General features: G+C 39.6%; 2 protein-coding genes and 1 long non-coding RNA gene across 3 annotated transcripts in view; 1 reads left to right on the top strand and 2 right to left on the bottom strand.

Moving 5' to 3' along the window:
• Window positions 1-5,693: 5,693 nt before the first annotated feature.
• Window positions 5,694-12,673, bottom strand: MIS18A (MIS18 kinetochore protein A). The gene is made up of 5 exons (XM_081859325.1): window positions 12,386-12,673; window positions 11,591-11,657; window positions 9,486-9,608; window positions 7,087-7,180; window positions 5,694-6,472 (listed from the first exon to the last, which is right to left on the bottom strand). Exons 1-5 carry the CDS (start codon window positions 12,576-12,578, stop codon window positions 6,392-6,394), a joined length of 558 nt encoding a protein of 185 aa, XP_081715451.1. The 5' UTR covers window positions 12,579-12,673; the 3' UTR covers window positions 5,694-6,391.
• An 85-nt stretch (window positions 12,674-12,758) lies between these two features.
• Window positions 12,759-22,903, top strand: LOC309340498. The gene is made up of 4 exons (XR_014156038.1): window positions 12,759-14,000; window positions 14,580-14,679; window positions 18,014-18,148; window positions 22,864-22,903. It is a non-coding gene; the product is annotated as an uncharacterized lncRNA (long non-coding RNA).
• The window catches only part of URB1 (URB1 ribosome biogenesis homolog), a 47,634-nt gene continuing 36,012 nt past the window's right edge, over window positions 15,367-26,988 (bottom strand). Inside the window, exons 31-39 of the mRNA XM_081859249.1 lie at window positions 24,601-24,761; window positions 24,027-24,138; window positions 23,633-23,739; window positions 22,656-22,799; window positions 21,478-21,587; window positions 20,090-20,281; window positions 17,856-18,097; window positions 16,133-16,723; window positions 15,367-15,746 (exon numbers count right to left, since the gene is read on the bottom strand). Coding sequence (XP_081715375.1) covers window positions 15,523-15,746; window positions 16,133-16,723; window positions 17,856-18,097; window positions 20,090-20,281; window positions 21,478-21,587; window positions 22,656-22,799; window positions 23,633-23,739; window positions 24,027-24,138; window positions 24,601-24,761 — 1,883 coding nt within the window. The 3' untranslated portion in view covers window positions 15,367-15,522. The remainder of the gene's footprint in view (window positions 15,747-16,132; window positions 16,724-17,855; window positions 18,098-20,089; window positions 20,282-21,477; window positions 21,588-22,655; window positions 22,800-23,632; window positions 23,740-24,026; window positions 24,139-24,600; window positions 24,762-26,988) is intronic.

Genomic DNA, 26,988 nt, shown 5'->3' on the forward strand with positions numbered 1-26,988 from the left:
GGTGATATGTCCCAGCAAATGCAGTAAACACACACAAGATTAGAATTGCAAACAAGAGGGTTCAGCAGCATAACAAAGAATGTTTGAATTGCTCTCTCTAAGCACAATGCTAATTGAAGTTAATGCAGAAACTTCTGGGCTTTGATTGAACTAAGTTTTATTGAAGTAAATAATGGACAAAAGTGGCTGGACATGTGCTGTCTCTGGGCTTGGAAGATAAGACTCATAGTTCAATTACAGTGGTACCTCGGGTTACAGACACTTCAGGTTACAGACTCTGCTAACCTGGAAGTAGTACCTCAGGTTAAGAACTTTACCTCAGGATGAGAACAGAAATCGTGTGGTGGCGGCGCGGTGGCAGCGGGAGACCCCATTAGCTAAAGTGGTACCTCAAGTTAAGAACAGTTTCAGGTTAAGAATGGACCTCCAGAACGAATTAAGTTCTTAACCAGAGGTACCACTGTACAAGGATACTGGTTCAGCGTAATGAAGAATTGTCAGATATTTTATCATTACAGTGTTTATGTTTTCATGAGAAATTGTATGTACCGTATTTTTTGCACCATAACACTCACTTTTTTCCTCCTAAAAAGTAAGGGGAAATGTCTGTGCGTGTTATAGAGGGAATGCCTACGGGTTTCCTCCTCTAAATACTACGTGCGTGTTATGGTCAGGTGCGTGTTATAGAGCGAAAAATACGGGTAAGCATTTAGTCACTCAGCTTCTGTTCTAACAAGTTGAATCACTAGTTCTACAAATAATAATTCATACAACTTTCCCTTCTTTTCCTTACAGCTATAAGCTTAAAGTTCCCTAAGAGGAGGAACTCATGTTTTGAACTGTTATCAGGCACACCTGCTTGATTGGAAAGCACAAAGAAGTGGGAAAACATTTTGGGCTGAGGAAACAATTATGGGAGACATAACAAGCTGACAAAATATGCCTTTGCACTCTTGGGGGGGGGATTATCTCAACAAAGTATTTTCACTAATGCAAGTATTTGGGGCTGTGGAATTGAACTTCTATTCTCTCTCCTTGCACACCCTCTAAATCTGTTCTGGGTTTTTGTCCCAACCCTCCATAGTAGATTTGGGGAAAGCATGGGGGCACACAGGGAGGTGAGGGGAAATTCCATTGTGCAACAATTAAGGCAAGAGTGGGCTGCACTCAGTTAAAGTATATTTTAAAAATGGCTACTATGCCTATTGAGCGCTTTCCTGTGCTGTGCTATATGGAATTGAGCGATAACTCAATGTGTTCTTACCAGTGCTTGGTCAGCTTCAGAGTGAGCCCTGCGCCACCAGCGCTCATCTTCATCCAGCCTGTTTCATAGTCCAGAGCTCCTCAGAGTACCAAGGAGGTGCTTGAGCTCCAAAACGCCAGAGAGGATGCTCAGGAGCAATAATTGTCAGTTTGCATTTCTTAGTACAGAAAGTATTGATCTGATGTGTAGACATTGTTCCTATTCTACTTAATTCAAGAGGGTTCTGGAAGCTTCTCTGTGTGAAAGAAACAAGCAGGTTTGTGATGTCTGGGTTATTTGTTCAGAGAAGCTGAGTGCAGTTGGCTTAAATTGCTCCGGTTATCTCTTCTGTCAAGGTCAGGGTGACTATAATAATAGGCCAGAAGGAGCCTGGGTTTCACTTTCTCTTTCTACTCTATTCCTTCTGGTATGGTATTCTGTACATAGTGGGATGTGGGTGGCACTGTGGTCTAAACCAGAGCCTCTTGGGCTTGCCGATCGCAAGGTCGGCAGTTCGAGTCTCCACGACAGGGTGAGCTCCCGTTGCTCAGTCCCAGCTCCTGCCAACCTAGCAGTTTGAAAGCACACCAGTGCAAGTAGATAAATAGGTACCACTGTGGTGGGAAGGTTAAAAGGCATTTTCGTGCGCTCAGGTTTCTGTCACGGTGTTCTGTTGCACCAGAAGCGGTTTAGTCATGCTGACCACATGACCCGGAAAGCTGTCTGTGGACAATCGCTGGCTTCTTCAGCCTGAAAGTTAAATGAGCACCACAACCCCAGTCACCTTTGACTGGACTTAACCATCCAGGGGTTCTTTGCCTTTACCTCTGTAGATAGAATGCTTAGGGTTAAGGTTTTAGACTTATTGTAAGTTTAAGTTCAGTCTACTGCAACTGGATTTATTATGGACAGTGCCAATCCTGAATGTATTGGATTTGTGATCATTATGCTCATTTGCCTTCAGTAGCAGTAAAGCTCCGCCGGACAAAATACAATTAACTCTGGTATATTTTTTGGGAATATTGCATGCTTAAGTTTTTACTCCACTAACTATACTCCGAATCTGCTCCGGATCAATATTGAGTAGAATTCCATGACAATAATATCAACCACTTGTTTCATCTTGCCATTCCATAGCGAGACCAGTGCCTCAATAGGGTTTTATCTTGGATCTTTTGCTTCTAGGACTAGTGGGTGTTTTAATTCAGCCATGGATTTTAGTTAATAGGGGATTTTTTTTATTTTGCAAGCATTTCAATGAACTCACAGGATTTAAAGGAACAGTAGGCCATCTTATTTGTATCTTCTCAACAAGAGCAATTTGCTCTCTATACTCAATTTGCAAAACAATTAGAACTTTGTACTTGCTTACAAATTCATTATTCCACATCCTTCCTCAACGCTCTAACAAGCAAATGTGTGAGGAACTGCACAATGAGTGTGATCTCACTTAAGAATGTGCAAAGCAGTACCTTATTCCATAACCTTCCAATGTCATTGCATGCCACAGCATCACATCTGCTTTTACTAATGACTTTAATAAAGCCATTAATTAAAGCAGAAAACTAGTCAGGTTAGTATTTGCATGCAATTTGCAGACTGAAATGAAAACCACACTTCCTGTAATATAATCTGAAGATCACTAGCCAATCAAAATAAAAGCACGTACTCCCAAATAACAGAACTGTGTTCCATCTAGAAACAACAATTTTGGCTGCAAAGGTTTAAAACAAACTCAGGGTAGACAGTTCAGTAGGGTAGATGAAGACAGGGTGCATTACTCTGGCCCCATATGCACTATAAATTGAAATCAGTATCATGCCACTTTAAACAGTGAATTCAGAGAACCGTACTTTGTTAAGGGTGTTAAAAGCTGGTTGGAGACCCCCATTCCCCTCACAGGCCTACCATTCCCATTTTCCCAGGAATACAGATTGTTAAACATCAGCCAGGTTCCTTCGCTATACTCTCTTTGGTACCTGCTTAAAACATTTTTGTTTAGGAAATCCTGGATGTTGACATGTTTTAATCTCTTTACAGTGGTACATCGGGTTAAGAACTTAATTCGTTCCGGAGGTCCATTCTTAACCTGAAACTGTTGTTAATCTGAGTTACCACTTTAGCTAATGGGACCTCCTGCTGCCTCCACCGCATGATTTCTGTTCTCATCCCGAAGCAGAGGTACTATTTCTGGGTTAGCGGCGTCTGTAACCTGAAGCATCTGTAACCCGAGGTACCACTGTAGTCTAATGTTAACTTTAATTATCTTTTAAATATTTTAATTACAGTACTTGTTTTTAACTTTTTTAATTGATAATTTTAATATTTCTTGTTATTGGCTTGGGGGGTTTATTGCCATCAAGTGGTATATACACTTTGTTAAATAATGATTATTTTAGCTGTACAGTGGTACCTCGGATTACAGACGCTTCAGGTTACAGATTCTGCTAACCCAGAAATAGTACCTCGGGTGAAGAACTTTGCTTCAGGATGAGAACAGAAATTGCGCGGCAGTGGGAGGCCCCATTAGCTAAAGTGGTACCTCAGGTTAAGAACAGTTTCAGGTTAAGAACAGACCTCCAGAACGAATTAAGTTCTTAACCCGAGGTACCAGTGTAATGATGAAGTAGGGGGGAAAGGTGCTAAATTAGATTAAGGATTTAATGTAAATCTGGGCTTGCCCTTTACCATGGAAGGTTTCCATTCCCCACTCATATGGCTCCTGTGTATGTTACCTATAGTAAGTTTTCTACAGACACATAGGGTCATCTATCGAATCTTCATGTGACTCTTTATCCTTCTAATGCACATGAAACACCTACAAAATTGTAAATGGCATTATTATTTTTTAAAAGTCCAGCAGATGCTGCAGGAACAGGGTAAGTAGCCAGGGCACAGCCTTGCACCCCATTCTACATGTGCAGGGAACTAATGTCACTTGAGAGTAGAAGATAATGCTCACTTAATGAAGACATGATACTACCCATTGAGATTTTGTTATCTAACATTACCGTATGCTACTTTTATTTATAGATCACCCTGCATTATCTGCATGGCTCACAAGTAAAACAATTAAAAATTTCATCAGCTCAAAGATATTTAAATCAGATTTTGAGAAATATACTGCAAAATCAAACACTGTTACGTATGTCAGACTTCAGTCACAGCCAGGCTTCAACCTTATTTACTTAGAACATCCATGCATACGTTTCAACAGGACATGTTGAAGAAAGGATACTGCTGGCTTGCATTTACTAGTGGCGTCTTTGAAAGAGATGTATATTTATCCAGTTTCTTATCTGCATTTTAGAAGTATATTCATATATTCTAATACATTACAGCTCTACAGCACAATCCTCTATATGTCTATTAGCAAGTAAGTCCCACTCGTGTTCAATAAATCAGTCCTAATAGTCCATATTAAAAAGCTGTATCAAGATGCCAAATGTAGAAAAAGATCAGCAATGGCAGCCCAGTTTTCAGCTTTCATTTCGGTGAATGGAAAGCTGTTATTTCAAAATTTGTCTTGAGATTGCAGTAAAAAATTGTGTTGTACATTTGCATCTGGGAAACCAGCTACCCTTGTTATCTGATCCAAATCAGCATCTTCTTACATTGGAGAAAACATCCGATGGTCATAAACATGATCAGGAAAACTTACAAGCATCTGGACTACATGTTAGTGGTACAAAAAACAGTAACAGGCACAGCAATGAGTTGTGGTGGGGGGGGGGATCACCCAAAACTAGGCTGAGTTCTTGCCAAGTCCTGCCCCCCATCTCCTACACCCAATCCCAAATTGTTCAGAAGGGTTCCTCCCGGATTGTCTGGTTATACTTTTTGGGAAGAGGTGATTACAGGGGAGGTAAGGGACAGGAAACTCTCAATCTGCAAATTTCCGTAACTTAATGATGCCAATTACCTTCAGTTTTATTCACATGCCAAGATAGAAATCCTACCAAATTAACTTGAAAAGAAATGGCAATGTTTGCTTGAGCTTCCAGCTTCATTACAGCTAGAATTACTACTATATATAAGCATCTATTTTATAAAAGCCTTTTCTTGGTGAACAGTGCCTGTTTTCCATTTTTTTAAAGAAAGAGAAAATAAGGATGAAACAGCATGATGTGCTGCAATTAGATGTGAACAGAATGTGCTGCAGCATAATGAAAACTCTGTGATGACTAAGGGCACCTAGGTTATTTGGAATATGAAAGGCATTCAAGTTTGGCAAACGGCATGAAGCTTCAATTTGGAGGACAAGGTGATTAAGAATGAGCACAAAGACCTGCAATAAAACACTTTTACTGAACAGTTTTAAATTCCAGTTCAGCTGTAGAAATTTTTTAATGAAACGTTTACAGCACTATTTACATTTATTCAAGTGTCACAGTACTAGGAATCAAATCTCTCTAAATAACTTGTACACAATACAGTTATAAAACTGAAGCAGAGTTCTATCATATTTTATTATTTTATTTACAAAAAAGACAATGCAGTCAAAGTATCACTTGCTCCTTTTTTACTTTTGAAATTCTCATCAGGCCACTGCTAGCATCTTCTGTGAAATTTAAACCTAATTCTTAGAAGGCTGGAGTATAAACATTAACAATTAAATCATTTAAACAAGCTAACAAGTTCCACAGATGTAGGTTCAGCCAACACGGCTCATTATATCAGTACCCACAACTAACAGAAGACTAAACAGCTGCTATTATAAATGAAAGTGTTATTCCATTGATCTATTAAGCAGCTAACACACTACTGCTGCCATTCTTCTTCAGAAAAAGCAGGTTAGCCACACTTGCTCCTAATCTGCCAAAAGCAATGTGAAAAATCATAAAAGAAATATAAATCAAAATATAAAACCTAAAAAGGTACAAGAGAATATTGATAACAATATTTGCATTTCAGTGATTTAGAAAAGATGAGAGTAAAAAAAGATTCTTTTAAAAAAACAACAACATTCACGACCAGAATTTCCAAAGGATGTCTGGCTTTCCAGAAGTATTCTCCTTCCTCAGGTGTCTGCATTTACAAGCTCTAGGACACTGGGAAACACTTGTTTTTAACCAGACAACTCCAGCAGTGATTCAACATACTTCAAACTCAAGTGTCAATATTATTAGTAATATCAATAATAATTATTCAGCCAATGTTGTGAAGAGATGCAAAACTTGATTCAACTACAGATAATCGTTGCTCCAATGCCTTCAAAATCGTTTCTGCCTGTTAAGTAAGGGGACGGGGCGAGAAACATTTTAGTTTACATTATATGTTAACTATAAGTTGTGTCCCAAATTCATGGACCACAAGTGACGCTCATCCTGCCTCCTCAATATGTCATGAGTGGGATCACAGAAGACAGGAATGGATGTCACCCTCCCCCATATGGTAGAGATCATAGAATCATAGAGTTGGAACGGACTGCAAGAGTCATCTAGTCCAACCCTTTGCAATGCAGGAATCCTGCCCACAGCCATCCCTGGGTGGACTTGAACCACCAACCTTCTGGTTGACTGGCATGATCAGAGGATGACAGCATGCTCTGTCTGTTTGGGGCTGTATTTGCACATTGATCTCCAGCCAGAACTACATGGAGAACTCAGCAGCTGCATGCATATTTCAACACGTCTGCATCCCCAGTTGCAAATTGCCATTATTTTCTCATATAGGAGTACAAAAAGAATCTCATGTCTTTTTTCTCCCCCGTTTCCCTTAACAAGATCTACTGACATGATTATTGTATTTCTTAAGAAGAGGGATTTTAAGAAGGAACCATCATCACACCATCTTTCACATATGAAAGAAGTAAAACATAAAACATAAAATAACCATCTTACCCTTCCTAGTGACTCTTCTAAACTAGCTCGACTTTCAAGCGTTAGAGGCTCTTCATCAATTTCAGCTTTTTGTTCCGAGGACCCTAGGGTATAACTTGGACATTGTACAGTTATAAGTAACATCACAATCAATAAATGTGTGAGCATTTATTAACTGAAGAATCATTTAGCAGTGACAGCGGTCATGACTGTAATACTCAGTACAGTGGTACCTCTGGTTATGTACTTAATTCGTTCCAGAGGTCCATTCTTAACCTGAAACTGTTCTTAACCTGAAGCACCACTTTAGCTAATGGGGGCCTCCTGCTGCTGCTGCTGCACAATTTCTGTTCTCATCCTGAAGCAAAGTTCTTAACCCGAGGTACTATTTCTGGGTTAGCGGAGTCTGTAACATGAAGAGTATGTAACCTGAAGCGTATGTAACCCGACGTACCACTGTAATTGAAATGCACACATTATTTACAGGCTGGTTGGCCCCTTCCCACTATTTTGTTTTAAGTAATGAGAGCCTGCATTATAAGTAGAGCCTGCCAGGTTACCTGGGTGAAGGTCCACCTGAGAATGTAGGGCTATGTACGTAAGGCAGGTGATGAAATTCCAGAGAGATGTATGATAAGTGATGATCTGCAGCAACATGTTCTGGTGCATCCCCAATCCCTAACAGGAATGTTCCTCTTCAGCCTCAAGGTCAGGCCAGCTCAGAACGGACGTCTTACAGAATGTATGAGGGGCAGGTTTCAGGAGGGGGATGAAGAATGAAATGACATCTTTCTCAACCTTATGCAACTCTATGGCCCTGTACAGGCCCTGAGATTGGCTTCAGAGCCTTTGCTCTCTGGTTCCTGATTACGGACCATGAGATTAGTAGGTACCTGGGACAGGGTATTTTTAGTGGTAGCCCTGTATCTTTGAACACCTCTCCTCACATGGCCCCTTCACAGGTGATTTTAAAGAGAATTTTAAGAACATTTATGTTCTCCTTGATATTTCCTTGATAATTTTATGATAGATTCATGTTTTAATCCTTACTTTACTGGTATAATTTGTAATACTGGTATTTGGTGTACAGTTAACTCACAACTTGTGTGCACATTTAACTTGCACGATTGCAGCTTTATGCGCTTGGTGGATGGCCAGTGGCAAACCCATGAATTAAACGCTCACAAGGCAGAAAGCTTAAAAATTATTTCCAGGCTCTGGGAGGCTCTCACAAGATCTTGGATGTTCCTATGAGATCTTGCAAGAGCCCACACAACAGCCTGCCAGAACCCAGTAACCTTGTGGGGGCAATGACCCATTTGGCGCGCCAGGTTCTGGAAAGGTAGGGAAGCTTGCGTGGGATATTCCAGGGTCGGTCTGACTAGGTGTCATTTTGCCTTTACATACAACCCATGAAATGTAACCCCTACACATCTTGCAAGTCATCTATATTTATTTTATTGACTTTTCTTAGCTGCCTTAGGAAGATTTCACCCTAAAGATATTACCCTAAAGATATCAATGCATTAAATAATTAAATTAAAAAGGATAGCAATTAGAACTTTACATGTGCAATGTCTAAAATTATAGCCAACTGAACAAAATGGTCAGTTCTTGAAAACACCAAAATAACTTAATGATGCATTGCAATACTTATTACTGTGCTCCCATGCTATGCTTGTATTAATTTGCATAATACTTGAATTTTGAGCAATGCAGATTATTTATTTACAAATTTATAATCTGCACTTTCATTAAAAAAATTACAACGTGGAACACAACATACCAAGAATAGTAACAAAGAGATCAATAAATCTTGATGGATTTAAAAAGAAAATGCATGTTGTGAAGACAAGCCTAAATGAAAAAGTTTTCAAAATACATCTGAAGGAAGAGATGAGATCACAATCTTCTATCATAGTTAGATCACAACCCTCCATTTGTAGTTACCCAAGCACGCATTCAAGGATAATTTTTCAATGGTTGCTAAGGAAAGTATGGTAATTGGATATGTTTTAGAGAACACAATGCACACTATTATCTCTGTGTTAGAAAATGCTACTTGTAAGCAATTGTCAATGAAGTCTCATCTCTGGAAATGACGGGTATTTATTGCACAGAATAATGGTTAAACTTAAAGGATTGGGGGGGTGGTAGTGGGGAAAGAGAGGAAGAAATTGATGTTTTCCTCATTGTTACCTAGCTGAATGCAAACAAAAACGAAGGCCAGTTTTGATTCATTTTTTTCCTTCCATGGAGGAACAGAAAAATATTTGCGCTACTGTTCCTCCCCTCCCCGCAAAAAACTTTACACACATCAGAAATAACCTGGAGTATTGAGGAAGTTGTCCAGTTTTAAGAGTATTTAAATAATCAATTATTATTAGAAGAAAGGTAAACAGAACTATTGCTTTGCTTACCTTTCAAGAGCATCAACATTTAAGCAAAATAAATCTCGTTTATAATCCAGATGTCTCGGAGTGCATCTGTAAATGCTTCCAAGGGTCATGTTGCACCCAGTGCAAAACAAGGTTTCAAGCATGCTGTAAAGCAAAGCATCACTTAGAAAATATGTAACATCATTTTAACATGTTCATGTTGTAATTCGGAACACAGCAATGTACCACTTCCAGTACAAATTAAACAAATGGCATAAAACAATTAGTGGAAAGTTGTTTTTTACATATATTTTAAATAAAAAGGATTTATCCTGTCCTCCTTCTGAGGAGCTCCTAGCAGCATACCTGGCTTTCCTGCCCACTCCTAGTTATCGTCACTAAACATCAGGAAGAACTTTCTGACAGTAAGAGCTGTTCCAACAGTGGAACGGTCTCCCTCAGGAGGTTGCAGACTCTCCTTCATTGGAAGTTTTAAAGCAGAAGTTGGATGGCTATCTGTCATGGATGCTTTAGTTGAGATTTCTACATTGCAGGGGGTTGGACTAGATGACCCTCAGGGTCCCTTTCCAACTCTACAATTCTATGATTCACAACACTCCTCTAGGTTGGTCTGTGTCTTAATGCCTGGCTCCAAAATCACCAACTGGTATTCACAGCCAAGTAGGGATTTTGTGGCAATGCAGTCAAGATATGAATTTATTCTGAAATAGTTATTGCAATTAGACAGAATTATTTTATATACTTTGTTGTATTAATCTGGTTTGAAAAACCTAATACCATTGCAACCTTTTTTCCGTTTCTCTCCTTTGCTCTTCAACTTAGATCATAAAGCAAAGACAGCCTAGAGTGTGACTGTGAGTGGGTGACCTTCCTTTACAAGGAAGGCCAAGAGATTACCACAGGTGTCAGAAGCAGCTGTGCATGTGAAGGCCACTTCACGATAAAGAAGACACAACAACCAAGCAAGTCTGGGAAAAGGCAGTCAGGCAAAATGTAACACTATGTGATGCTTTGTAATACAATGCCAGGCACCCTGGAGACAGCCAGCTTGGGGCCCATTTGAGAGATAACAGATAAGGCAGAAGCTGAACTGTCTTGGTTTGTACAGGGGCCCCTTGTTTATGGTCTCAAGAGGGATAAACAAGACCAGGCATCCATGTTAGACAGGACAGCCAAAGGTGTCAGAGGGATCAACCTGAAGCGGGTTGGGAACCCACTATGAGAACCTTCTTATGCTTCTTGGGTGCTACCCAGCAGAGTCCCCAGCCATGGTCTGATCACCCAGACCTTCGTGCTTTTGATAATAGCTGATTCCACCACATTCAGGTCCTTGCTGGGTACTCCAACCACTGCATTACATTTTAAGAATCAGTCCTTCCGAAGCACTGATTATGACTCATTGAAAAGGCCTGTTGACAACACATTATTTATGAATAAATGTTAAAAGGCAAGTTGTGTATATTTATCTGACTGAAAGCAATATTTAAAAAATGGTTTTCCCAGGACTTTTTTTAAGGACTTGGTCAAAAAGGTGCAAATTCCCATGTACTGCATTCATGCAAGTGCGCAAAAAAAACAAAACAACAACAACAACAACAACAACAAACAAACAAACAACTATTCAGAGTGATGGTTAGCAGATGTGAACCAAACTCTTAAACCAGTTTTAGTCTTAGTCAATAAGCACAAACAATGTAGCCTGAATGTTCAAACAGATTCAAAACGGTGTGGAAATTACTTTTCTTGGAACACTTGTAAATATTTTAAGAAGTGACAACTCAGTAGCAAGCACTGAAGATCATTAACCTGTGTATTTTTATTATGTATGCACACACTTCCCAAGGAATGTCTCCTAAAAAATCCTGAAAACACTAACATAATAAGATATACACCCCACACTTCCTCAAAGATTCAGTATGAGTAACAGGCTTAAAACAGATGGCTTCAAAAAAAATCCTGCTCTAAAGTGGCTTCCTATTCCCCTTCCTAATAAAAATGAGTCCAAACATATTGTCTATTAGCCCATATGGATACTTTTAGGGCAAACCTTTTTTTTTACTTTCTTCTTTAGCATAAAGCTTTATTGTGTGACACATCTGTTTCACTTTGGGATTTTCACCACTTACCAGCCATATTCGCCTGCTCGGCTTGAAAGTTTTTGTTCCTTGTCCACTGAAACATTGAGCGTAACATCTGAAAATCAAAAGATGTAAGATCAGTAGAAAAGTAGTCTCCCATAAGTACTCCCAGCCCAATTATGCTATTTATCGCCAACACAGAATGGGAAAACACTGAAGTGGGTTGGCAAAAACCTCTGTCCCAACTAAGGGGCACAATAATGCCCACATGCTTTGGTCAACCGGGTGGCAAGGAGTAAGTTTAATGCATATTCCAAAACACTTTGGAAATTAAAAAGTGGCATATACGTCACTAGCACTAGAACTGAGTCCCATGAATTATCTTTGGCTGCAAGTTGAAGCACATTTACCTGGGCGAAAACCCCACTGAAAATAACTCGACACACACACAAATATAGGATGGCAACGTTAGCACTGCAGAATCTTTCCCCCGTTCTCTCTTTTCAAGTGTTTTGCTGTTCCTTCTGCAACTTCACCATATTCACTTTCTTTTATTGCAATGCCTTTGCTTTAATGCCCTCTCAAGTCGCCCAGATAATTTCAAGTGATGGCGCAGCCTAAAACCTCCTCAAGAAGGGAGACTTGGGTCCTAAGACCTACGTAAAGCACACGAGAAGGGCGCGAACAAAGCCAAGAGAGGAGCCACTGAATGCTGGTTTATGGGGGGGAGGGAGGACGAGCGCGCGAATATTTGCACGCGCGAGGGAAAGCCGCGGTGCGGGCGGGCGCAGAGCGTTTCCCAGGTGATTAGCCGCGCGGGCGGGCGGGCGCCTAGTCGCTCACTCTTCAACAAGATGCAGTTGGTGTCCTCGTCGTTGAACTCCCAGCCGAGCGTGTCTCCTACGGGCCGCTTGCAGCCAGCGCACAGGAACACCATGGGCAGCTCCTCGGACCCCGCTTCCTCTCCGGGCCCCGGGCTGCCAGGGGACGCCTCCGTCAACGGGAGAGAGCTGTCTTCCCCCGGGTGCGCCGCCATTCTCTTTCAAAGCCGCCCGCGCCGCGCCCCCTCCCCTCCGCTCCAGCGCCGGAAATAACAGACGCAACGCGGTGCCGCTCTAGCGCGCAAACCGAGCCCTTCTCTTTTGCCTCTCCCAGGAGAGGGGGCGGAGTCGGCGGCGCTCGAGAGCGGGTGGGAGCATGCGCTGTGGCGCGGCGTGATTCAGCACCAGGGAAGGGCCTCGGTCGGGCAGGTTGCGGAGTTCACCATAGCAACGCGGGGGAAGCAGCCGCCTTGAGCGGTCTAAGGGTCTTTGCGAGCTTGCATGCTAATGATTTATGAGAGAAGTAGTTATGAATGAATAAAAACTCCAAAATACAGATTCTGAAGATTATTTAAAAAAAAAAAGGGGGGGGGTCGCGTGATTCTTACAATCTTTTCGACAGACACGATTCTCAGTACCACCAACCACCCACGAGAGATGCAGCTGCTAATGAGAACAGCAAGAATATGCACACTGTGCAGGTTTTGCTCAGAAACCTGCTTGAGGTGGCAGTAGGAAGCACATCACACGTAGCAGTGGCATCATTGCACCTGCAAAACAACTGACTCCAGTGTGGTGGAAAAGACTTCTTTGAGGAGTCTCCACCTGCCACCCATTTCCCACATTCGTGTTCCTTTTGTGGTCAGTTGTGGGAAAGGGGGGTGCATTGGAGAGGATTGAAAGGTGGAGTTGTTCATTTCCTGCAGTGATCACTCTGTTGAAACGGGGAGTAAGTGGGCAGTGCTGTAGGTGAAAAATGGGGTGTCAGCTGTTGCTAACACCATTTGCTTTATTTTAGTGGGCCGGGTGTCATGTTTGTTTATCTTGCTAATGTGTTGGTTGTCCTCCCTGCATTTAGCTTTGTTTGTTTTATTTATTTGACTTTTTAATTAGTCCTTAATTTTTGTATATTGCCATTTTCCCTGCTGTGGGGTCGAAATATTAAATGAAGAACAGGTTATGAATAAAATGATGATGATGATAGCCTGTCACCTGCTGGCATGGTTTTCTTTACCAACTTGACTATGTGTCTTTTCTTATTACTTAGTTCTGTATTAGCAAAAACATAAAAGAGTTAACAACATCTTTTACTTCCCGCAAGGAATGTTCACATTTGTCATTCTGGCACCAGAGACCATCGCCATACACTGACCTTCATTTCTGCTGATTGGGTCTGGTATCTTGGCATTCCTCAAGGATGTCTGCTCAAATGAAAAACTGCACAACTACAGAATCTCTTTATAGGAACACTTAAGTACAACTCATCATAATTGTTGGTTGGGGTTAGAGCTGGCTAGGAGGTTGTACTGAGATGGCTAACAAGACAAATTCATCCAGTTTTACTTACGATTTTGAATATTACATGGATTATTTAGATCTACTTCCAGTCGATGCAAGAAAGCTGAAGGCAAACAGATGTAAGTATTGCATTATGTGACCAACTAAAGCAAAAACAACAAAAAAGAAAACATCCTTTGAAAAGTTTAATGTTTTTGTAAACACACTTTCTGCATGTAAATTGCTTATTTAGATTGGGGTTTCTGACTACTGCACAGTAATTTGTTGACTACCAAATTCAGTACCAGTCTTGTGCAGGTTGACTACTAAGACAGTCCACCGACTTCATTGAAACTCTTTTCCAAGTATGTATACATTAAAATTGGATGGAATGTATATTTTTGTTTTTAAATGACTTAACTGCTGGAATACATTAATATGTTTTGAACATTGTAGTAAATGACAGCTTCTCTCTTACTGTTACATTAAAACTGAGAATATAAGTCATGCACTTCAAATGCTATACTAATGAAAGCAATGTTTTGCTATTAATTTTTTTAGTATTTGGAGTTTCAGGACGGTGTCCTCACTTAAAGCTCTACAGCCCCTATTCCTTGGGAAAGAAGCCTTCCTTGAGTGGACGTAATATTGCTTAGTAATCTATAATAAATGCCTTACGGATTTGTAAGGTGTTATAAACACTGTATTTCTTTCCACAGATTCAATTGTCATAGCCCTTTGGATTGGGCTTGCTTCTTTTGTGGCATTTCTTTTCCTTATTTTGTTCTATATATCTCGGACTGGTTCTACACCCGTGAAGTAAGTACAACGCTTTGTGTTCTGTAGATGAAAGGAAATGTAAGGTCGTATGCCCTTATGAAAGACAGGACTTGGATGCAAAGCAAGCATCCTAGATTTATATCCTTAAGCATCTAATTAATGAACACCTGGGCTACGTTGCTTCTAAAATTCTAAAATACTGTATCATACATTCCCTGCTTCCATTAGGCTCACAATGTCCTGGTTTGGATTACTACTGTGTCACTTCATTGCTGCTTGTATTATTTCTGAATCAGGGAACTGGGGCTAACAAACCAGAATCATGATGACTTATTAGCTGACATTAAATCTTAGTTCCCCAGATCAGATGTAATACAAGCCAGAAATCACTGTCTGAATTGAGTGCATGTCTTGCCTGCTATAACCCATCTCACACTATTTCTCTGAGGGGGTCCAAATAGGAATTGCATGTTAGTGTTCCCAAAAATATCTTCCTACTGGCCCTGGTGTCTATGAAGCCCTAATTCTGCATGAGTCTTTTAAAGAAGTAAAGTGAATGTAGAAAATCGATGTAGGGTGATGACTTGAATTTTTTTTTCTTGTCACCTATTCAGTTTGTTTTTGAGTCAACCAACCATTCTAACTGTGAGTCAGGTGTTTTGGTTTTAGTAGGCAGGCATCTTAAAACATAATACATCAAAAGCCTTGAAAATCAGCTTTCAAAACTTCTGAAAAAAATAGCAGTAAATATTTATTCAAAATCCAGCTTAAAAGTACACCGTATCTTTCGTGATACATAATTACAAATAAGTTATGAGTTCCAAAATAGTTCTCTTTATGGCAGCCTCCCCCCCATCAAGATCTGAAAGCATGACACACACTTTACATTAAAGATTGAAAGACAGGGTGATGAATTAAGAATGGGTAAATGTCTTTGCAGAGAGAAGCTATAGCTTCTTCAGGTTCCCATGTTCTTTGATCATCATTCTTTTGTTTACCATTTGCTGTTCCATGTATCAGTTTAACATGGGTTATAAATGTGTCTGGTTGCTTTGCTCCCAGCCAAAGATCTCCAATGTAAACAGAAGTGAGGAATATGCTTGCCCCTAGGAAATAAGAAAATAATTGTCACAATCAAGATCTTTTCTTAAAAGTTGATCTATATTCATCATTTACTCTGCTTATTTTAAATGGCAGAGTTTCCAATACATTTTTTAAAATGGAACATTTGATACTTCATTAAGCGAAGATGGGTTATTGATGTTAAACAACACTTTATCCCTTAGAATATCCCTTACCATACTCAGGCTTATTTAATTTCTCAATCAATTTGAATGTCAACAGAATATCCTACTCTACATTACTAGTTAATCTCTTAGTATCTTCTGGAATTACCATATTATAGCAAAAGGCAAAATTTCAAGAAGTTTTATGGGGGAGAAAGATTATATGCTTAGTTTCTCCTCAACTTCCTTGCTGAAAATAACATTACCTTTCTTCGTTCTTTCTTCCTCTGTTACTGCTGAGAGGCAGAACCTTTCCACAGTCTCATGAAAAGCATTTTTGGTCAGGTTCTGGGAATCTAGTAGGTGCAGCATGATTCCATTAAGCAAGGAGAGATCACTCAGTTCCATGGCCTTCTCTTCACAGGCATTGTAGACAGTACTGTAAAGCTTAAATATACCACTTTTGAGAGTTGAATCTTTAAGAATCTCATCTACCACAGTGCTGTTTTGCAAAGCACTCTTTTCAAACCACTTGAAAGTCAAAAGTACATTTTGCACGTTGAAGCTGCTGTCGAGAAGAGACTTCACTAGCCATCTGAATACTAAGTAAGCAATCTTACACGTAAGACCAGGATTGTCATCTCCATTGTGCTCTTTTGAATGCTTTGCTGGCATATCCAGGAATACAGGTTCCCAGTGGAAAAGCACAGATCTCAGGACAGATCTGCATTCCTCTAAATATTTCTCCCCCTGCTCAGATGCTGTTTCTGGCTCTGTTTCAATTTCATTCTTCTTCCGAACAAGTCGGGATGATGTTCGAAATGGTGCTTGTGCTTTGTTTTTGTCTTTAATGTTTTCTGTAGTAGAAGAAAACAAACAAAATACTTACAATAATTTAAAGAAAAATGAGAAAATTTGAACTTTCTGAAAAGTATTTGTTGGTCTTATTGTGAAAAATGTTTCTCAGTGGGTACTTGGATGTCTACAAGTTGCAGCAAGCAGATGTCTTCACATTGGTACAGGAGAGGTTTCAAAAGGTGTAAACTGATTTTTTCACAACTCTGCACAACCATCATCTTGCACCTGTCTTAACCTCTCCTGCACTGCTGCGAAGACATATTCACACCTAAGGGAGAATGGTAATAAATTAATCAATTCAGTATTTATTTAAAAGCGAGACAGAAGGACAGATAGAACCTCTTGCTGAATTATGCTTTTAAAGTTGGAAAGTAACAGGTTAAAAGTTCAACCAAATCCCAACAAAACAAATAGCTCAGTTGCAGGAAGCCCAGACCTGAACATTTATCTTGAGATTATCATCACTCCATAGATTTTGCATGAATGCTGCCAAAAATATTTTCTCTAAACAAACATTATTATAAGCCCTCTCTTTTAAATCTACATTAACAAAAGCAATTTCCCACTATCTTAAAAATGAGAACTCTTTCTTTTATTTACCCATCTCAGTGGTGTTTTATGTGTGGGATCACGCAAACTAAAATGGTTTCTGCTTCCACACAGGTCTCTGCTCCTTAATTATCCACCCTTACAAAGGCTCAGGAAAGGGAAAAGTGTTTGGGTAAGGCCTTGACTGTCCTAAGCAGATCCTGGCAAACTGACATGATGAAAGTCACTTATACTCAGAGCTTCATTTTATATAAAGAGCATATGGTGATGTTCTATGAAGTTTACCACTAGACAAAAAAAAAAAAACAAACCAAGGGAGATATGAAATCCTTTTTCTTGGATCATGTCTGATGTTATTAATGAAGTACACATATATTTTAATGATTTCTACTCCCTTTTCAAACTTCCCGAGGAAGCCTGCCTGGGGCCAACAATAATATCTTTTTAGTGTGTGGTTAAGGGCTTCCTCTTCTTCCATGCATTTGATGAAATATGATGAGCTGGCTGTTGCGTTCAGTACTTTCAGAATTCAGCAGAAAATAGCTGACCTTATTTAAAATACATGATATATTTAGAACTTACTAAGCAATTCTTTTATTTGGTACTGTTGAGCAAATATCTGAAGAACATCTTGAAGTTCCACGTCTTTGCCAATTATGCTCCACTTGTGCAAGAGCAGCAGAACATCTTTGTTTGAAAGGACATGCTCATTCACAGTGAATCTTCCCATTTGTCTGAAGGCCTCAAAAACCACAACGCGGTATTCCAATACAGAACTCAACGTGCTGAAAAACTGAATCAATATGGCAGAATCCAAGTTGGTCCTATTTGGCAGGAGATGGAGAAAACAAAGGTTACAATGCTCAACCCAAATGGTAACTAAACTCAAAATTTGCTCGTTTGGAAACAAGTGACGGTTTATTTAATTTTTGTCTAACACAAAATAAGAGTCTGAGGCAGATAAGATTGCAGCAAAAAGACAGCAGTGAAACATGAAGGCTACTGATTTGAGTTATCGTTTGTTATCAGGTTGCATAATTTGCTCTGGCTTGCATGCAATATTAAACTGTAGTTTAAATAAACTATGGTTTAGTATACATGAGCGCTTCTTTTCTCTTCCACTGTTACTATGCCCTGCAGGGGAGGATACAAGACAGAGCCTGGCTTGTCATGATGTGCAAACCTGGGAGGAAACAAACCTCAAGGCTGGGTACACAGTTCACATCAAGCCAGACTCTGGCTTGTTTCCTCTCCCATACTGTACAGTCAAGAGTGAAGTAGGAGCAACATACTTATGGGCATTAAACCACAGCTTATTTTAAATGATGCTTTAATGTCGCATATGAACCAAGCCATAGTAGAAATAACACTTCCAAAAAACAATACATGTGCTAGTTGGGTTCAAATAGCCCAGGGGTCTGCAACCTTTAAGACAAAAAGAGCCACTTGGACCCGTTTCCGAAGAAAAAACAAACTGGGAGCCGCAAAACTCGTCATTATAAAAATAACTTTTTGGTCACTTTTTCTTATTATTTCTTTGTTTGACCCCTCAGAATTACTCCTACAAGTTACCTTTGTGTGTGTGTGTGTTCTTCACTCCCCTTCAAAACAGTGACCAGCGTACATGCCCCTTACAATGTAGCTGGCGGGCGGGTGGGAAGGTGACGTCAGGACGGTGCGTGACTAACGCACGCAACCCACCCATGCGACGTCACAGCCAGTATAGCGCCCGCCACAGTGGGGAGTGTCGGGGCACACAATGCGCCTCCTCCCCTCGCTAGTATCCGCCCCGGAGCCGCGGCAAAGGTGTAAAAGAGCCACATGCGGCTCCGGAGCCGCGGGTTGCAGACTCCTGAAATAGCCAATTCATTTCCTCCTTCCAAATATGCATACACTTTTCAGGCAGGGCTACTCAAGTGCTTGATGTACATAGCTTTTAGTGTCTGTCTTTCCTGAAAATGCAGGTACACAGTAAACAAAAATAAAAAGCTAAATTTGTTTTACTGGTGAATGCATTGTAGTGAACTCAAGTAAAAATCACACAGTATAAGGGTTAGGTCAAATGGAAAACTGGTCAGTGAAAAGAGACAAAATCAGGCATAACATCTTGTTAGGGGTGAAAATGACTCTAAGGTTAAGAACTGCCAAAATTGACTGAGAACTAAGGCTCTGAAGAATTGCAGTGGCCGAAAAATACCATAGGCAATAGTTTTGAGAAGGCATAGACTACTGAATGCTAAGCAGACTTCAGCAGTGCTTCTCCATGGCCCCCGTTCACAGCCTTGATTACAATTTAGAAAGGTGAGAAAGATATTCTGGAAAATAAATAAAAGCACAATGTATTGAAAACAGGCTCCCACTGAGCAGAAATGATGAGTGGGCCACTTAGACATTAGCAAGTACCAACCAAGGCATTTCAGATCTCTGCAGATAAGCTGTTTTTTTTAAAAAAAAGATTGTTGCCATTTACAATGAAAAATAAAAGGTGAATTTTGAGATATTACAAAAACTCAAGGTTCAATGAAATTTAATTCCAGTTACATTATACAGTGGTACCTCTGGATGCGAGCGGGATCCGTTCCGGAGCCCCATTCACAACATGAGCAGAACACAACCCGTGTGTGTGCGGGCCGCGATTTGCCGCATCTGCACATGACGGAATTCTGAGTGTCGGTGCATATGTGAGCGGCGAAACCCAGAAGAAACCCATTCCGTTACTTCCGGGTCGCCGCGGGACACAACCTGAAAAGATTTAACCCGAAGTGTCTTTAACCGGAGGTATGACTGTACTCTTGAAAACAGAAGGAAATACATACCGAATGTGTTTAAGAAGCATTAATAAAATGTGAAGAAATTCACTGACAAGCTGGAGAGGAAGGAATCTCTGATTCTCTAGTAGCTCCTTCGTATCAGGTGTTCCAAGTGACTTTTGTTTATCTCCTAAATTGGTTACCCAAAGTGTATGGACTAAAGAGATGACACTGCTTAGCATCTTGGATTCCAGAAACCTAGAAAGAATGAATGAAAAAAAAAAGTTAAAATAAAAAATGTACCATGTTTATTTTATAGAAAACTAGATTACAATAGTGCACCAAAATAGCATTTAAAAAATATTATTTCTCAACCATTATCCACTAGTCCCATGAGCTGGGTACACAAAATGTTACCTTTAATATTGCCTTTCACCTGAGGAGAAAAAATAAATGGAAGGGAAAAATCCAACACTGAATCCAGAGTGTACGTTCCTGTTGATGTATTTATTTGAAAGAGTCACTGTAGGATTTAAACCTTGAGTAGACTTTGAACATGCATTTAGGAAATTCACATTTCCCACATCAAACACTACAGTGTGTGTGTGTGTGTGTGTGTGTGTGTGTACTGAGAAACTGTGTGAAAACAGAAACTTAGTTCAACAGTTTTTCAGAGATGAACGCTGCAAGCCAAAAATAGGATCCCATTTCTTTTAATTCATACCAGTTTAATATGGGACCTAAGCTGAAGAGTGCTGAAGTTGTTAAAAGCAAACCACAGTAGCAGCAACCATGGGCAGAACAACCCAGTGTCGTTTTCCCACTAACAGCATAACAATCCTCAGAACCTCTTTATTAATCCCTGGAGAATTTAAGTTGAGTTTCAAGAACAGGAGATTCAGCTTTTAAATAAAACATTGCCACAGCCAGTTTTCTGACTATTATTCAGTTACATTACATTTCAGAAACATATTTAGAGGCCATGTTTTCTTCAACAAACAAGGACGACAGAGTATTAATAAAATGTTTTCTCCAAAGAAGCAATAGAACACTCTGTTAAATTCCAGTTAATGATCTCAAGTCTTTGCAGGCACATGGAGTACAGCTTCGGACTACATGGAAACTATAGTTAATAATCCTTAACTAAGTTGATAATTATATGTACAGGCTAACATTTTAACATAATCAAAGTTTTTAAAGTATCTCTAAGTAAAAGGATTTAAAGGGCTTAAGCTGTTTCACTGTGCAACTGTATGCACATTTACTCAAAAGTAAGTCTGTTCATTGAAGCTGGCATCCTTCTAAATGTTCTTAGGATAGCTGCCTTAGTGGCATACCATGACCTCTACAAGCAAAAAATGCTTATCCTAATTTCTTGCTCTCGTATATGCACATTTAAAAAGGTGAAAGAAAGAAATTATTTAGCAATCAATCATGAATACTCTTCTATGCACCTTTTATCTAGTACAGATATTATCCAAGTTAATAGGCTGTGATCTCTTATTAGCTGATAGGCAGCTTTGGTGATGTATGCAGCATTTTGAAGTATTTCCAGAATCTGATGCTGAAAGACAAAAAAAAAATTATTATTATTATTTAGTTACATAAGATGCCCTTAATAACTTTCACAGCTGCAATTTTAAGCCTTTGGGAATGAAACAAGGGGAAAACAACTAGATCGAATTATCTGCAAACACAATAAAAGAGTTCTGTGGCACCTTTGAGACCAACAGTCTTTTGGAGTGAATACATCAAAGATGGCGTCACTCTGGAAATTATCTTCTCATGAGTGTGGGCAGAATCTACAGTATCCATCTGAACATTGTCTTCAATATCTCACCCTAAAATGCATGCAAAATGGTACCATGACTCCTCCAGAATGCAGACAGACATTCTAAGGGTACTTGGTGACCTTTATCTTGCTTCTATGTGTTATATATAAAGAGTACCCCAATATTTTTGGTTCTAGTGTTTTCAACAATTTTACAATACTTCCCCCTGCCTTTTTAGCACACTCCTTCGTCTTAGGAGATAGCTTGTTATTTTCAAATTTTGTCTCAAGCTTTCTATTCATACATAATTACTAAGTTTTATAAAACCTTACTAGCAAATATTGGGGTGAGGTGGGGGAGAGAAACAGTAATGAGATATAAATTAACCTACAGGCAGTGACTGATTGATGCACAATCACGCATGCACACCAAACCCAGAAGTGACCCGAAAACATCACTAAAAGGTTGGAACGAGGGAGGAAATGCTTTATGCAGGTCTCACAGACAGGCGTGGGAGTCTAGAATGTAACCCCTGCACAAAACAAGGATTGCTTGTATCTTCATAAATTATGAGTAATTCTATGCACATTCACTCAGAAGTCAGTATTGTTTCCAAGCTTATTCTCAAGTAAGCAAGCATGGATCGCAGCCTTGGAATATTATTACTACAGACTATGTTGAGATCTAACGATAGCCACAGATGTTAAAATTCTTGACACATTAAAGACTTAACTGGATGTTTTTCTTTTAATATATGACTGAATGAGAGTAGTTCTTAGAGAAAAAGTCTTCAATGTTTTCTTTTTGCTTTAAGTTAAAAGCTTTTAGGAGTATCTGTATGTGTTTCAGTTGCATTTTACCTGGGAGGATTCATCACACAGTGGACTATGGAAGAAAGACAGAATGACATGGAAAATTCTCTGATAATCATATAGTTCATAGCAGTGTTTGTCTTTGAGTCCTTCCCCAATAATTGCAAGAATCCATTCACGCTCCATTTTGTGCTGGAAAATAAAGAGGGAGCATAAATTACTACTGTAACTTTTCCACTCTATTTCCACTCTATAGGAATGTCTCCAACAGATCGGATAAAGATGAAGAAAGAAGGGGGGAAAACCACATGATGCTGCAAACAGAGACACAAAAACCTAAATTCCAGATATGCTAGTAATTTGTGATGTTGCTAAATATAATACACATTCCTTATTTTAAACGGCTTAAACAATTTTTATCATTTTTCTGCATTCAGAATGTGCCTTCTTATACAGTCACATACTGAATGTAGGGAAAAAGATGCTCCACTTGCCTGTCTGTATCTTATCGCAAACACACAGATAACCAGCTTCACCATTTTTTCTTGTGAATGTAACATCCCATGCCTGCCGTGATTTGGTTTAGTTTTTATGTGTTTTGTTTGCTGTATTTTGTTATTTGGGTTATATGGATAAAATTTAATAAAAATACTTTTTAAAAAAATAATGCAAATATGGAATTTGGAATGTGTTTCAAAAATGTGGTGAATGGCAGAAGGAAAAAATAAAGAGGCCATGCATGAACAGAACTGTGTAACAGGAAGAGGCGGCTGCCACATGGACACTAATCTCAGTGTCTGAACAATGACTCTTTTACCATGCTCAGAGTTTAGAAATGAAGATCCTGGGTGCTGCAATCAACTATAAAGACTATTTACATAGTGATTTGGTTGCAACAGACAGGAAAAGAAAAGAAAGATTCTCAGAATTACTTGACAGGTACCAGATTTTTGTGTACAGAGAACAGAAAGCAAACAATTGTGCTATTCATGAATGACAGTTTACACTACACAGATTTCTATTACCTCTGAATCAAAACTGTAGAAAAGCTGAAAAAATCCAGGCACCTTCTTCAAATCCAAATACTGATGAGATAGAAGGAACTTGTTCAGCTTTGTGTACATGTGCTCCTCTGGGAAGAAAACAGAATGGTTACTGTAGCATGAAAAACGCCCTTATCATTTCCATTATTAAACTCAAGAAATTTCTATGCTCATCTTAAAAATCTCTCCTTTTACAGCATGACAAATCTGACAAACATTTCATGATCACAGGGATATCTAAAATGGAAGTAACAATTTGACTAAAAGCCATTGTTTTTCATTCTGAAACAAAACCAACCGAAATTTAACAGAAACAAAATGGTTATCTTGTGAATTAAGAAAGATTAGAGAGCAGGTGTAACTTGTTCTAGAATACCTGGCTTTAGCATTTGGTGGGCTACTCTTGAAACATACAGTGCCAAAGGGAAAGTAAATCTGAGATTTGGTTGTCTGATTCCATTCTGCACAACATCCATAAGGTAAACCAACTGAAGCACAAGACAAAAAGAGAGAAATAATCAGGAAATTGGTTGTATGATCCTATCAGTAACTGCTCAATTGTACAAACAGTCCTCATATGACAACACAGTATGATTTTCATCAGAAACTGCAGAAAGTATATGTTAATCATAGTATAGAAATTATACTCAATTGAATTAGAATGCCTATCCTAATATAACTGAATGGAAGTGATGAGGAAATGATTACTAATACAAATGAATGAGAAATATTAAGTTCTGTATTTCACTGGTGGGTTGAGTCCTATACATAATTTGGAAAACTGGGAGGTGGGCAAGGAAGTTACATAGTACCCTGAAAATCAGAAGCATATTGACATCTTTGGCAGTTAGCAATACAGTTATCCTAGGAGATGCTTTCAGAGCAAGTTTAGACTTAGGCATGTTTTCAAACCACTGCATACTTTAGGAAAGCTAATGTTAACTCCTTACCTGCTTCTGTTCTCTAAACCGAGCCCCTTCCAGGTGAGAGCGGAAAGAGCTCAGGACATAGTATGCTGCCGCTCGCATGTTACTGTCATAGCTGCTAAGGGCTGCTACTGCCAGACCCAAGGCATTGACGTCAACAAACTTATGATATGCTACAACACATTCTACATAGGAAAAAAGGAAGGGGAAGGAATGTTTTAAAATGTAAAAAGGAAACTCTCAAAATCTTTTACAAGGTAATTTTTTAAAGGAAGACTAAATTATAGGTATGCACATTAAATCATAGCAATTTCTAGAAGAAGAGTGAATGAATGCCTGATTAGAAAATTGTCCTATTCTTCTGCAACAAAGAATTCAAGATAGAATCTCTCTGAATTGCCTCTGCTTAAGCAAATAAAGACACAAACACTCTTGCACCTGAGTTTCTAAGGAGCCTTCCATTCTGGCACCACCCAAACCGTATCTCTTTGTAGCCCTCCTTCGCCTACACCGAGGTACACATACAGGGTCAATTAAAACAGATCTAATTACTCTTTACCATGCTTTTGTTTGTACCATATGGTGTTTGATACAGCTTGGTAACAAGGATCTCTACTTCTGTTTCATCAGTGCATGTATATTTGTGGAGCAGTGATTCTACTTCAAGCTAGTGATTGAAAGTTTGGAACTGGAAGGCAGAGCAATCACAGCTGAATCTTTTCCCCATGAGCCACCCCTCTTCCCTTACTAAAAGAGATTCTGTCAACAAGGAATCTTGTTCTTTATTTTGGGGGCTAGCCCTAAATTTATGGAGTGAAGATTAATCTGGAAATAGGAGTATAGGTCATGGAAGGAAACATCAATGCTGGACCTGGCCTTGGCAAAATGAAACTTGACAGCAAGTTTAATTTATGTTGGACATACAGTTTTGTTTACAAAACCTTGGAAAAATCAAGGGGAAATGGCTGCTGAGATAATGATCAGTTCTAGAGGTGTCTTTTTTCCCTTTTGTATTTCATTTGGGGCTTTTACACCCAGTGAGAAGCAATTATGGAACATTTATTCACAGGAGACTGTTATAAACACATGTAGGAAGCAAAAAATATAACAAAGACCCTTTCGGCCACCTGCTGTAACGGCCCAGCATGTTTGGGGTTGTTCCATAGAGCATGTTCAGAATGAACGGCTGTCAAAGGATTCCATGGAGACAGCAGGTTCTTAAAAGATTATTTGAAGGATAAAAGGAAGGATTGTGTGATGCAGTAAGTGGGAGAAAGCCTCAGGGAACTGAGGCAGCAAGAGAGGCAAAGAGGAACCAAAGCAAGATCTGCATTTTGGATGGTGTTAGTGAGAAAGACAAAAATGATACAGGAATCATAATGGGGAAAATATCTGGTTTTGACTGTAGTGGGGTGGACAGCCTTTAGCTGGATGCTCCCATGTCCTAAGCCAGGCATGGCCAAACTTGGCCCTCTAGCTGTTTTGGGATTACAACTCCCATCATCCCTAGCTAACAGGACCAGTGGTCAGGGATGATGGGAACCGTAGTCCCCAAACAGCTGGAGGGCCAAGTTTGGCCATGCCTGTGACCTAAGCAAATGCTTTCACACATTCACAGAATGCCTTGCTGCCACTGACCAGAAAAGATTTTCTTTCTGTGGTAACGCAAAGTCTGCAAGCTAAGAGAAGTTATGGCAATGAAGCCACAAGGAAAAGGAAACAAGAGTCGGTGGACAGGTGAGGTAACAAATCATCCACAAAAACAGAGAATCAAAGCAAGCAGTGCTTTTCAAAACAATGTTGTTTCTGGTGGTGGGAAGAGGTTGCCATTCCAAAGATGAAAAATTGTCTTCTCCCACCCAAGACTAAAAACAAGCTCTGCTTCACCCTATTTAAATCAACCTTCTTACTCCCACTACCACATACCCTTCAATGCTGTACTCACTACACAGTCTCTCTTTCTTCTTTCAAATTTGATTTGGAAATCCTGCCTGCTTTGTAGCTTTCTCAAAAAACAAAAACGAAACACCTGTTCATGTGGCCTATCTGTGTGTAGCTTCCCAGCCACTTGAATTTCCTTTTATGCCCCCGCTCCACCCAGATTTCACATACTCAATCCAGCAGCAGCCAATATTCCTCATAGCACTGACAAATCTAATGATTCCAAACTCTTGCAAAACAACATAACAAAATACAGGACAGCAGATGCTGTGGGGGAAAACACACACACACCCCTTCACTATTAAAAGAAGCATTGAGCCTTTTTTCAATTGTTGAGTGAAAAATTTTGGTTGGGAAAATGGAGATGGTAAGTGGCAGGTACCAAGACGATGAATGCAAACCCAAAACGGTGACTGCCAAGTGCACTGGCGGCCCTTCCAAAACTGTGTGTGCTGCAGTGTCAGATGATGT

Source organism: Podarcis erhardii (assembly GCF_964252035.2).
Source record: "Podarcis erhardii genome assembly, chromosome: 4".
Classification (NCBI taxonomy): Eukaryota; Metazoa; Chordata; class Lepidosauria; order Squamata; family Lacertidae; genus Podarcis; species Podarcis erhardii.

Bases quoted from the DNA above. Each gene is read 5' to 3' on its own strand.
- MIS18A (XM_081859325.1), bottom strand. From the start codon at position 12,578: ATGGCGGCGCACCCGGGGGAAGACAGCTCTCTCCCGTTGACGGAGGCG. The intron at 9,609-11,590 runs GTAAGTGGTGAA...TTTGCTTTACAG, and splicing joins CGAGCAGGCGAATATGGCTG to CATGCTTGAAACCTTGTTTT. The intron at 7,181-9,485 runs GTAAGCAAAGCA...ACAATGTCCAAG, and splicing joins AATGTTGATGCTCTTGAAAG to TTATACCCTAGGGTCCTCGG.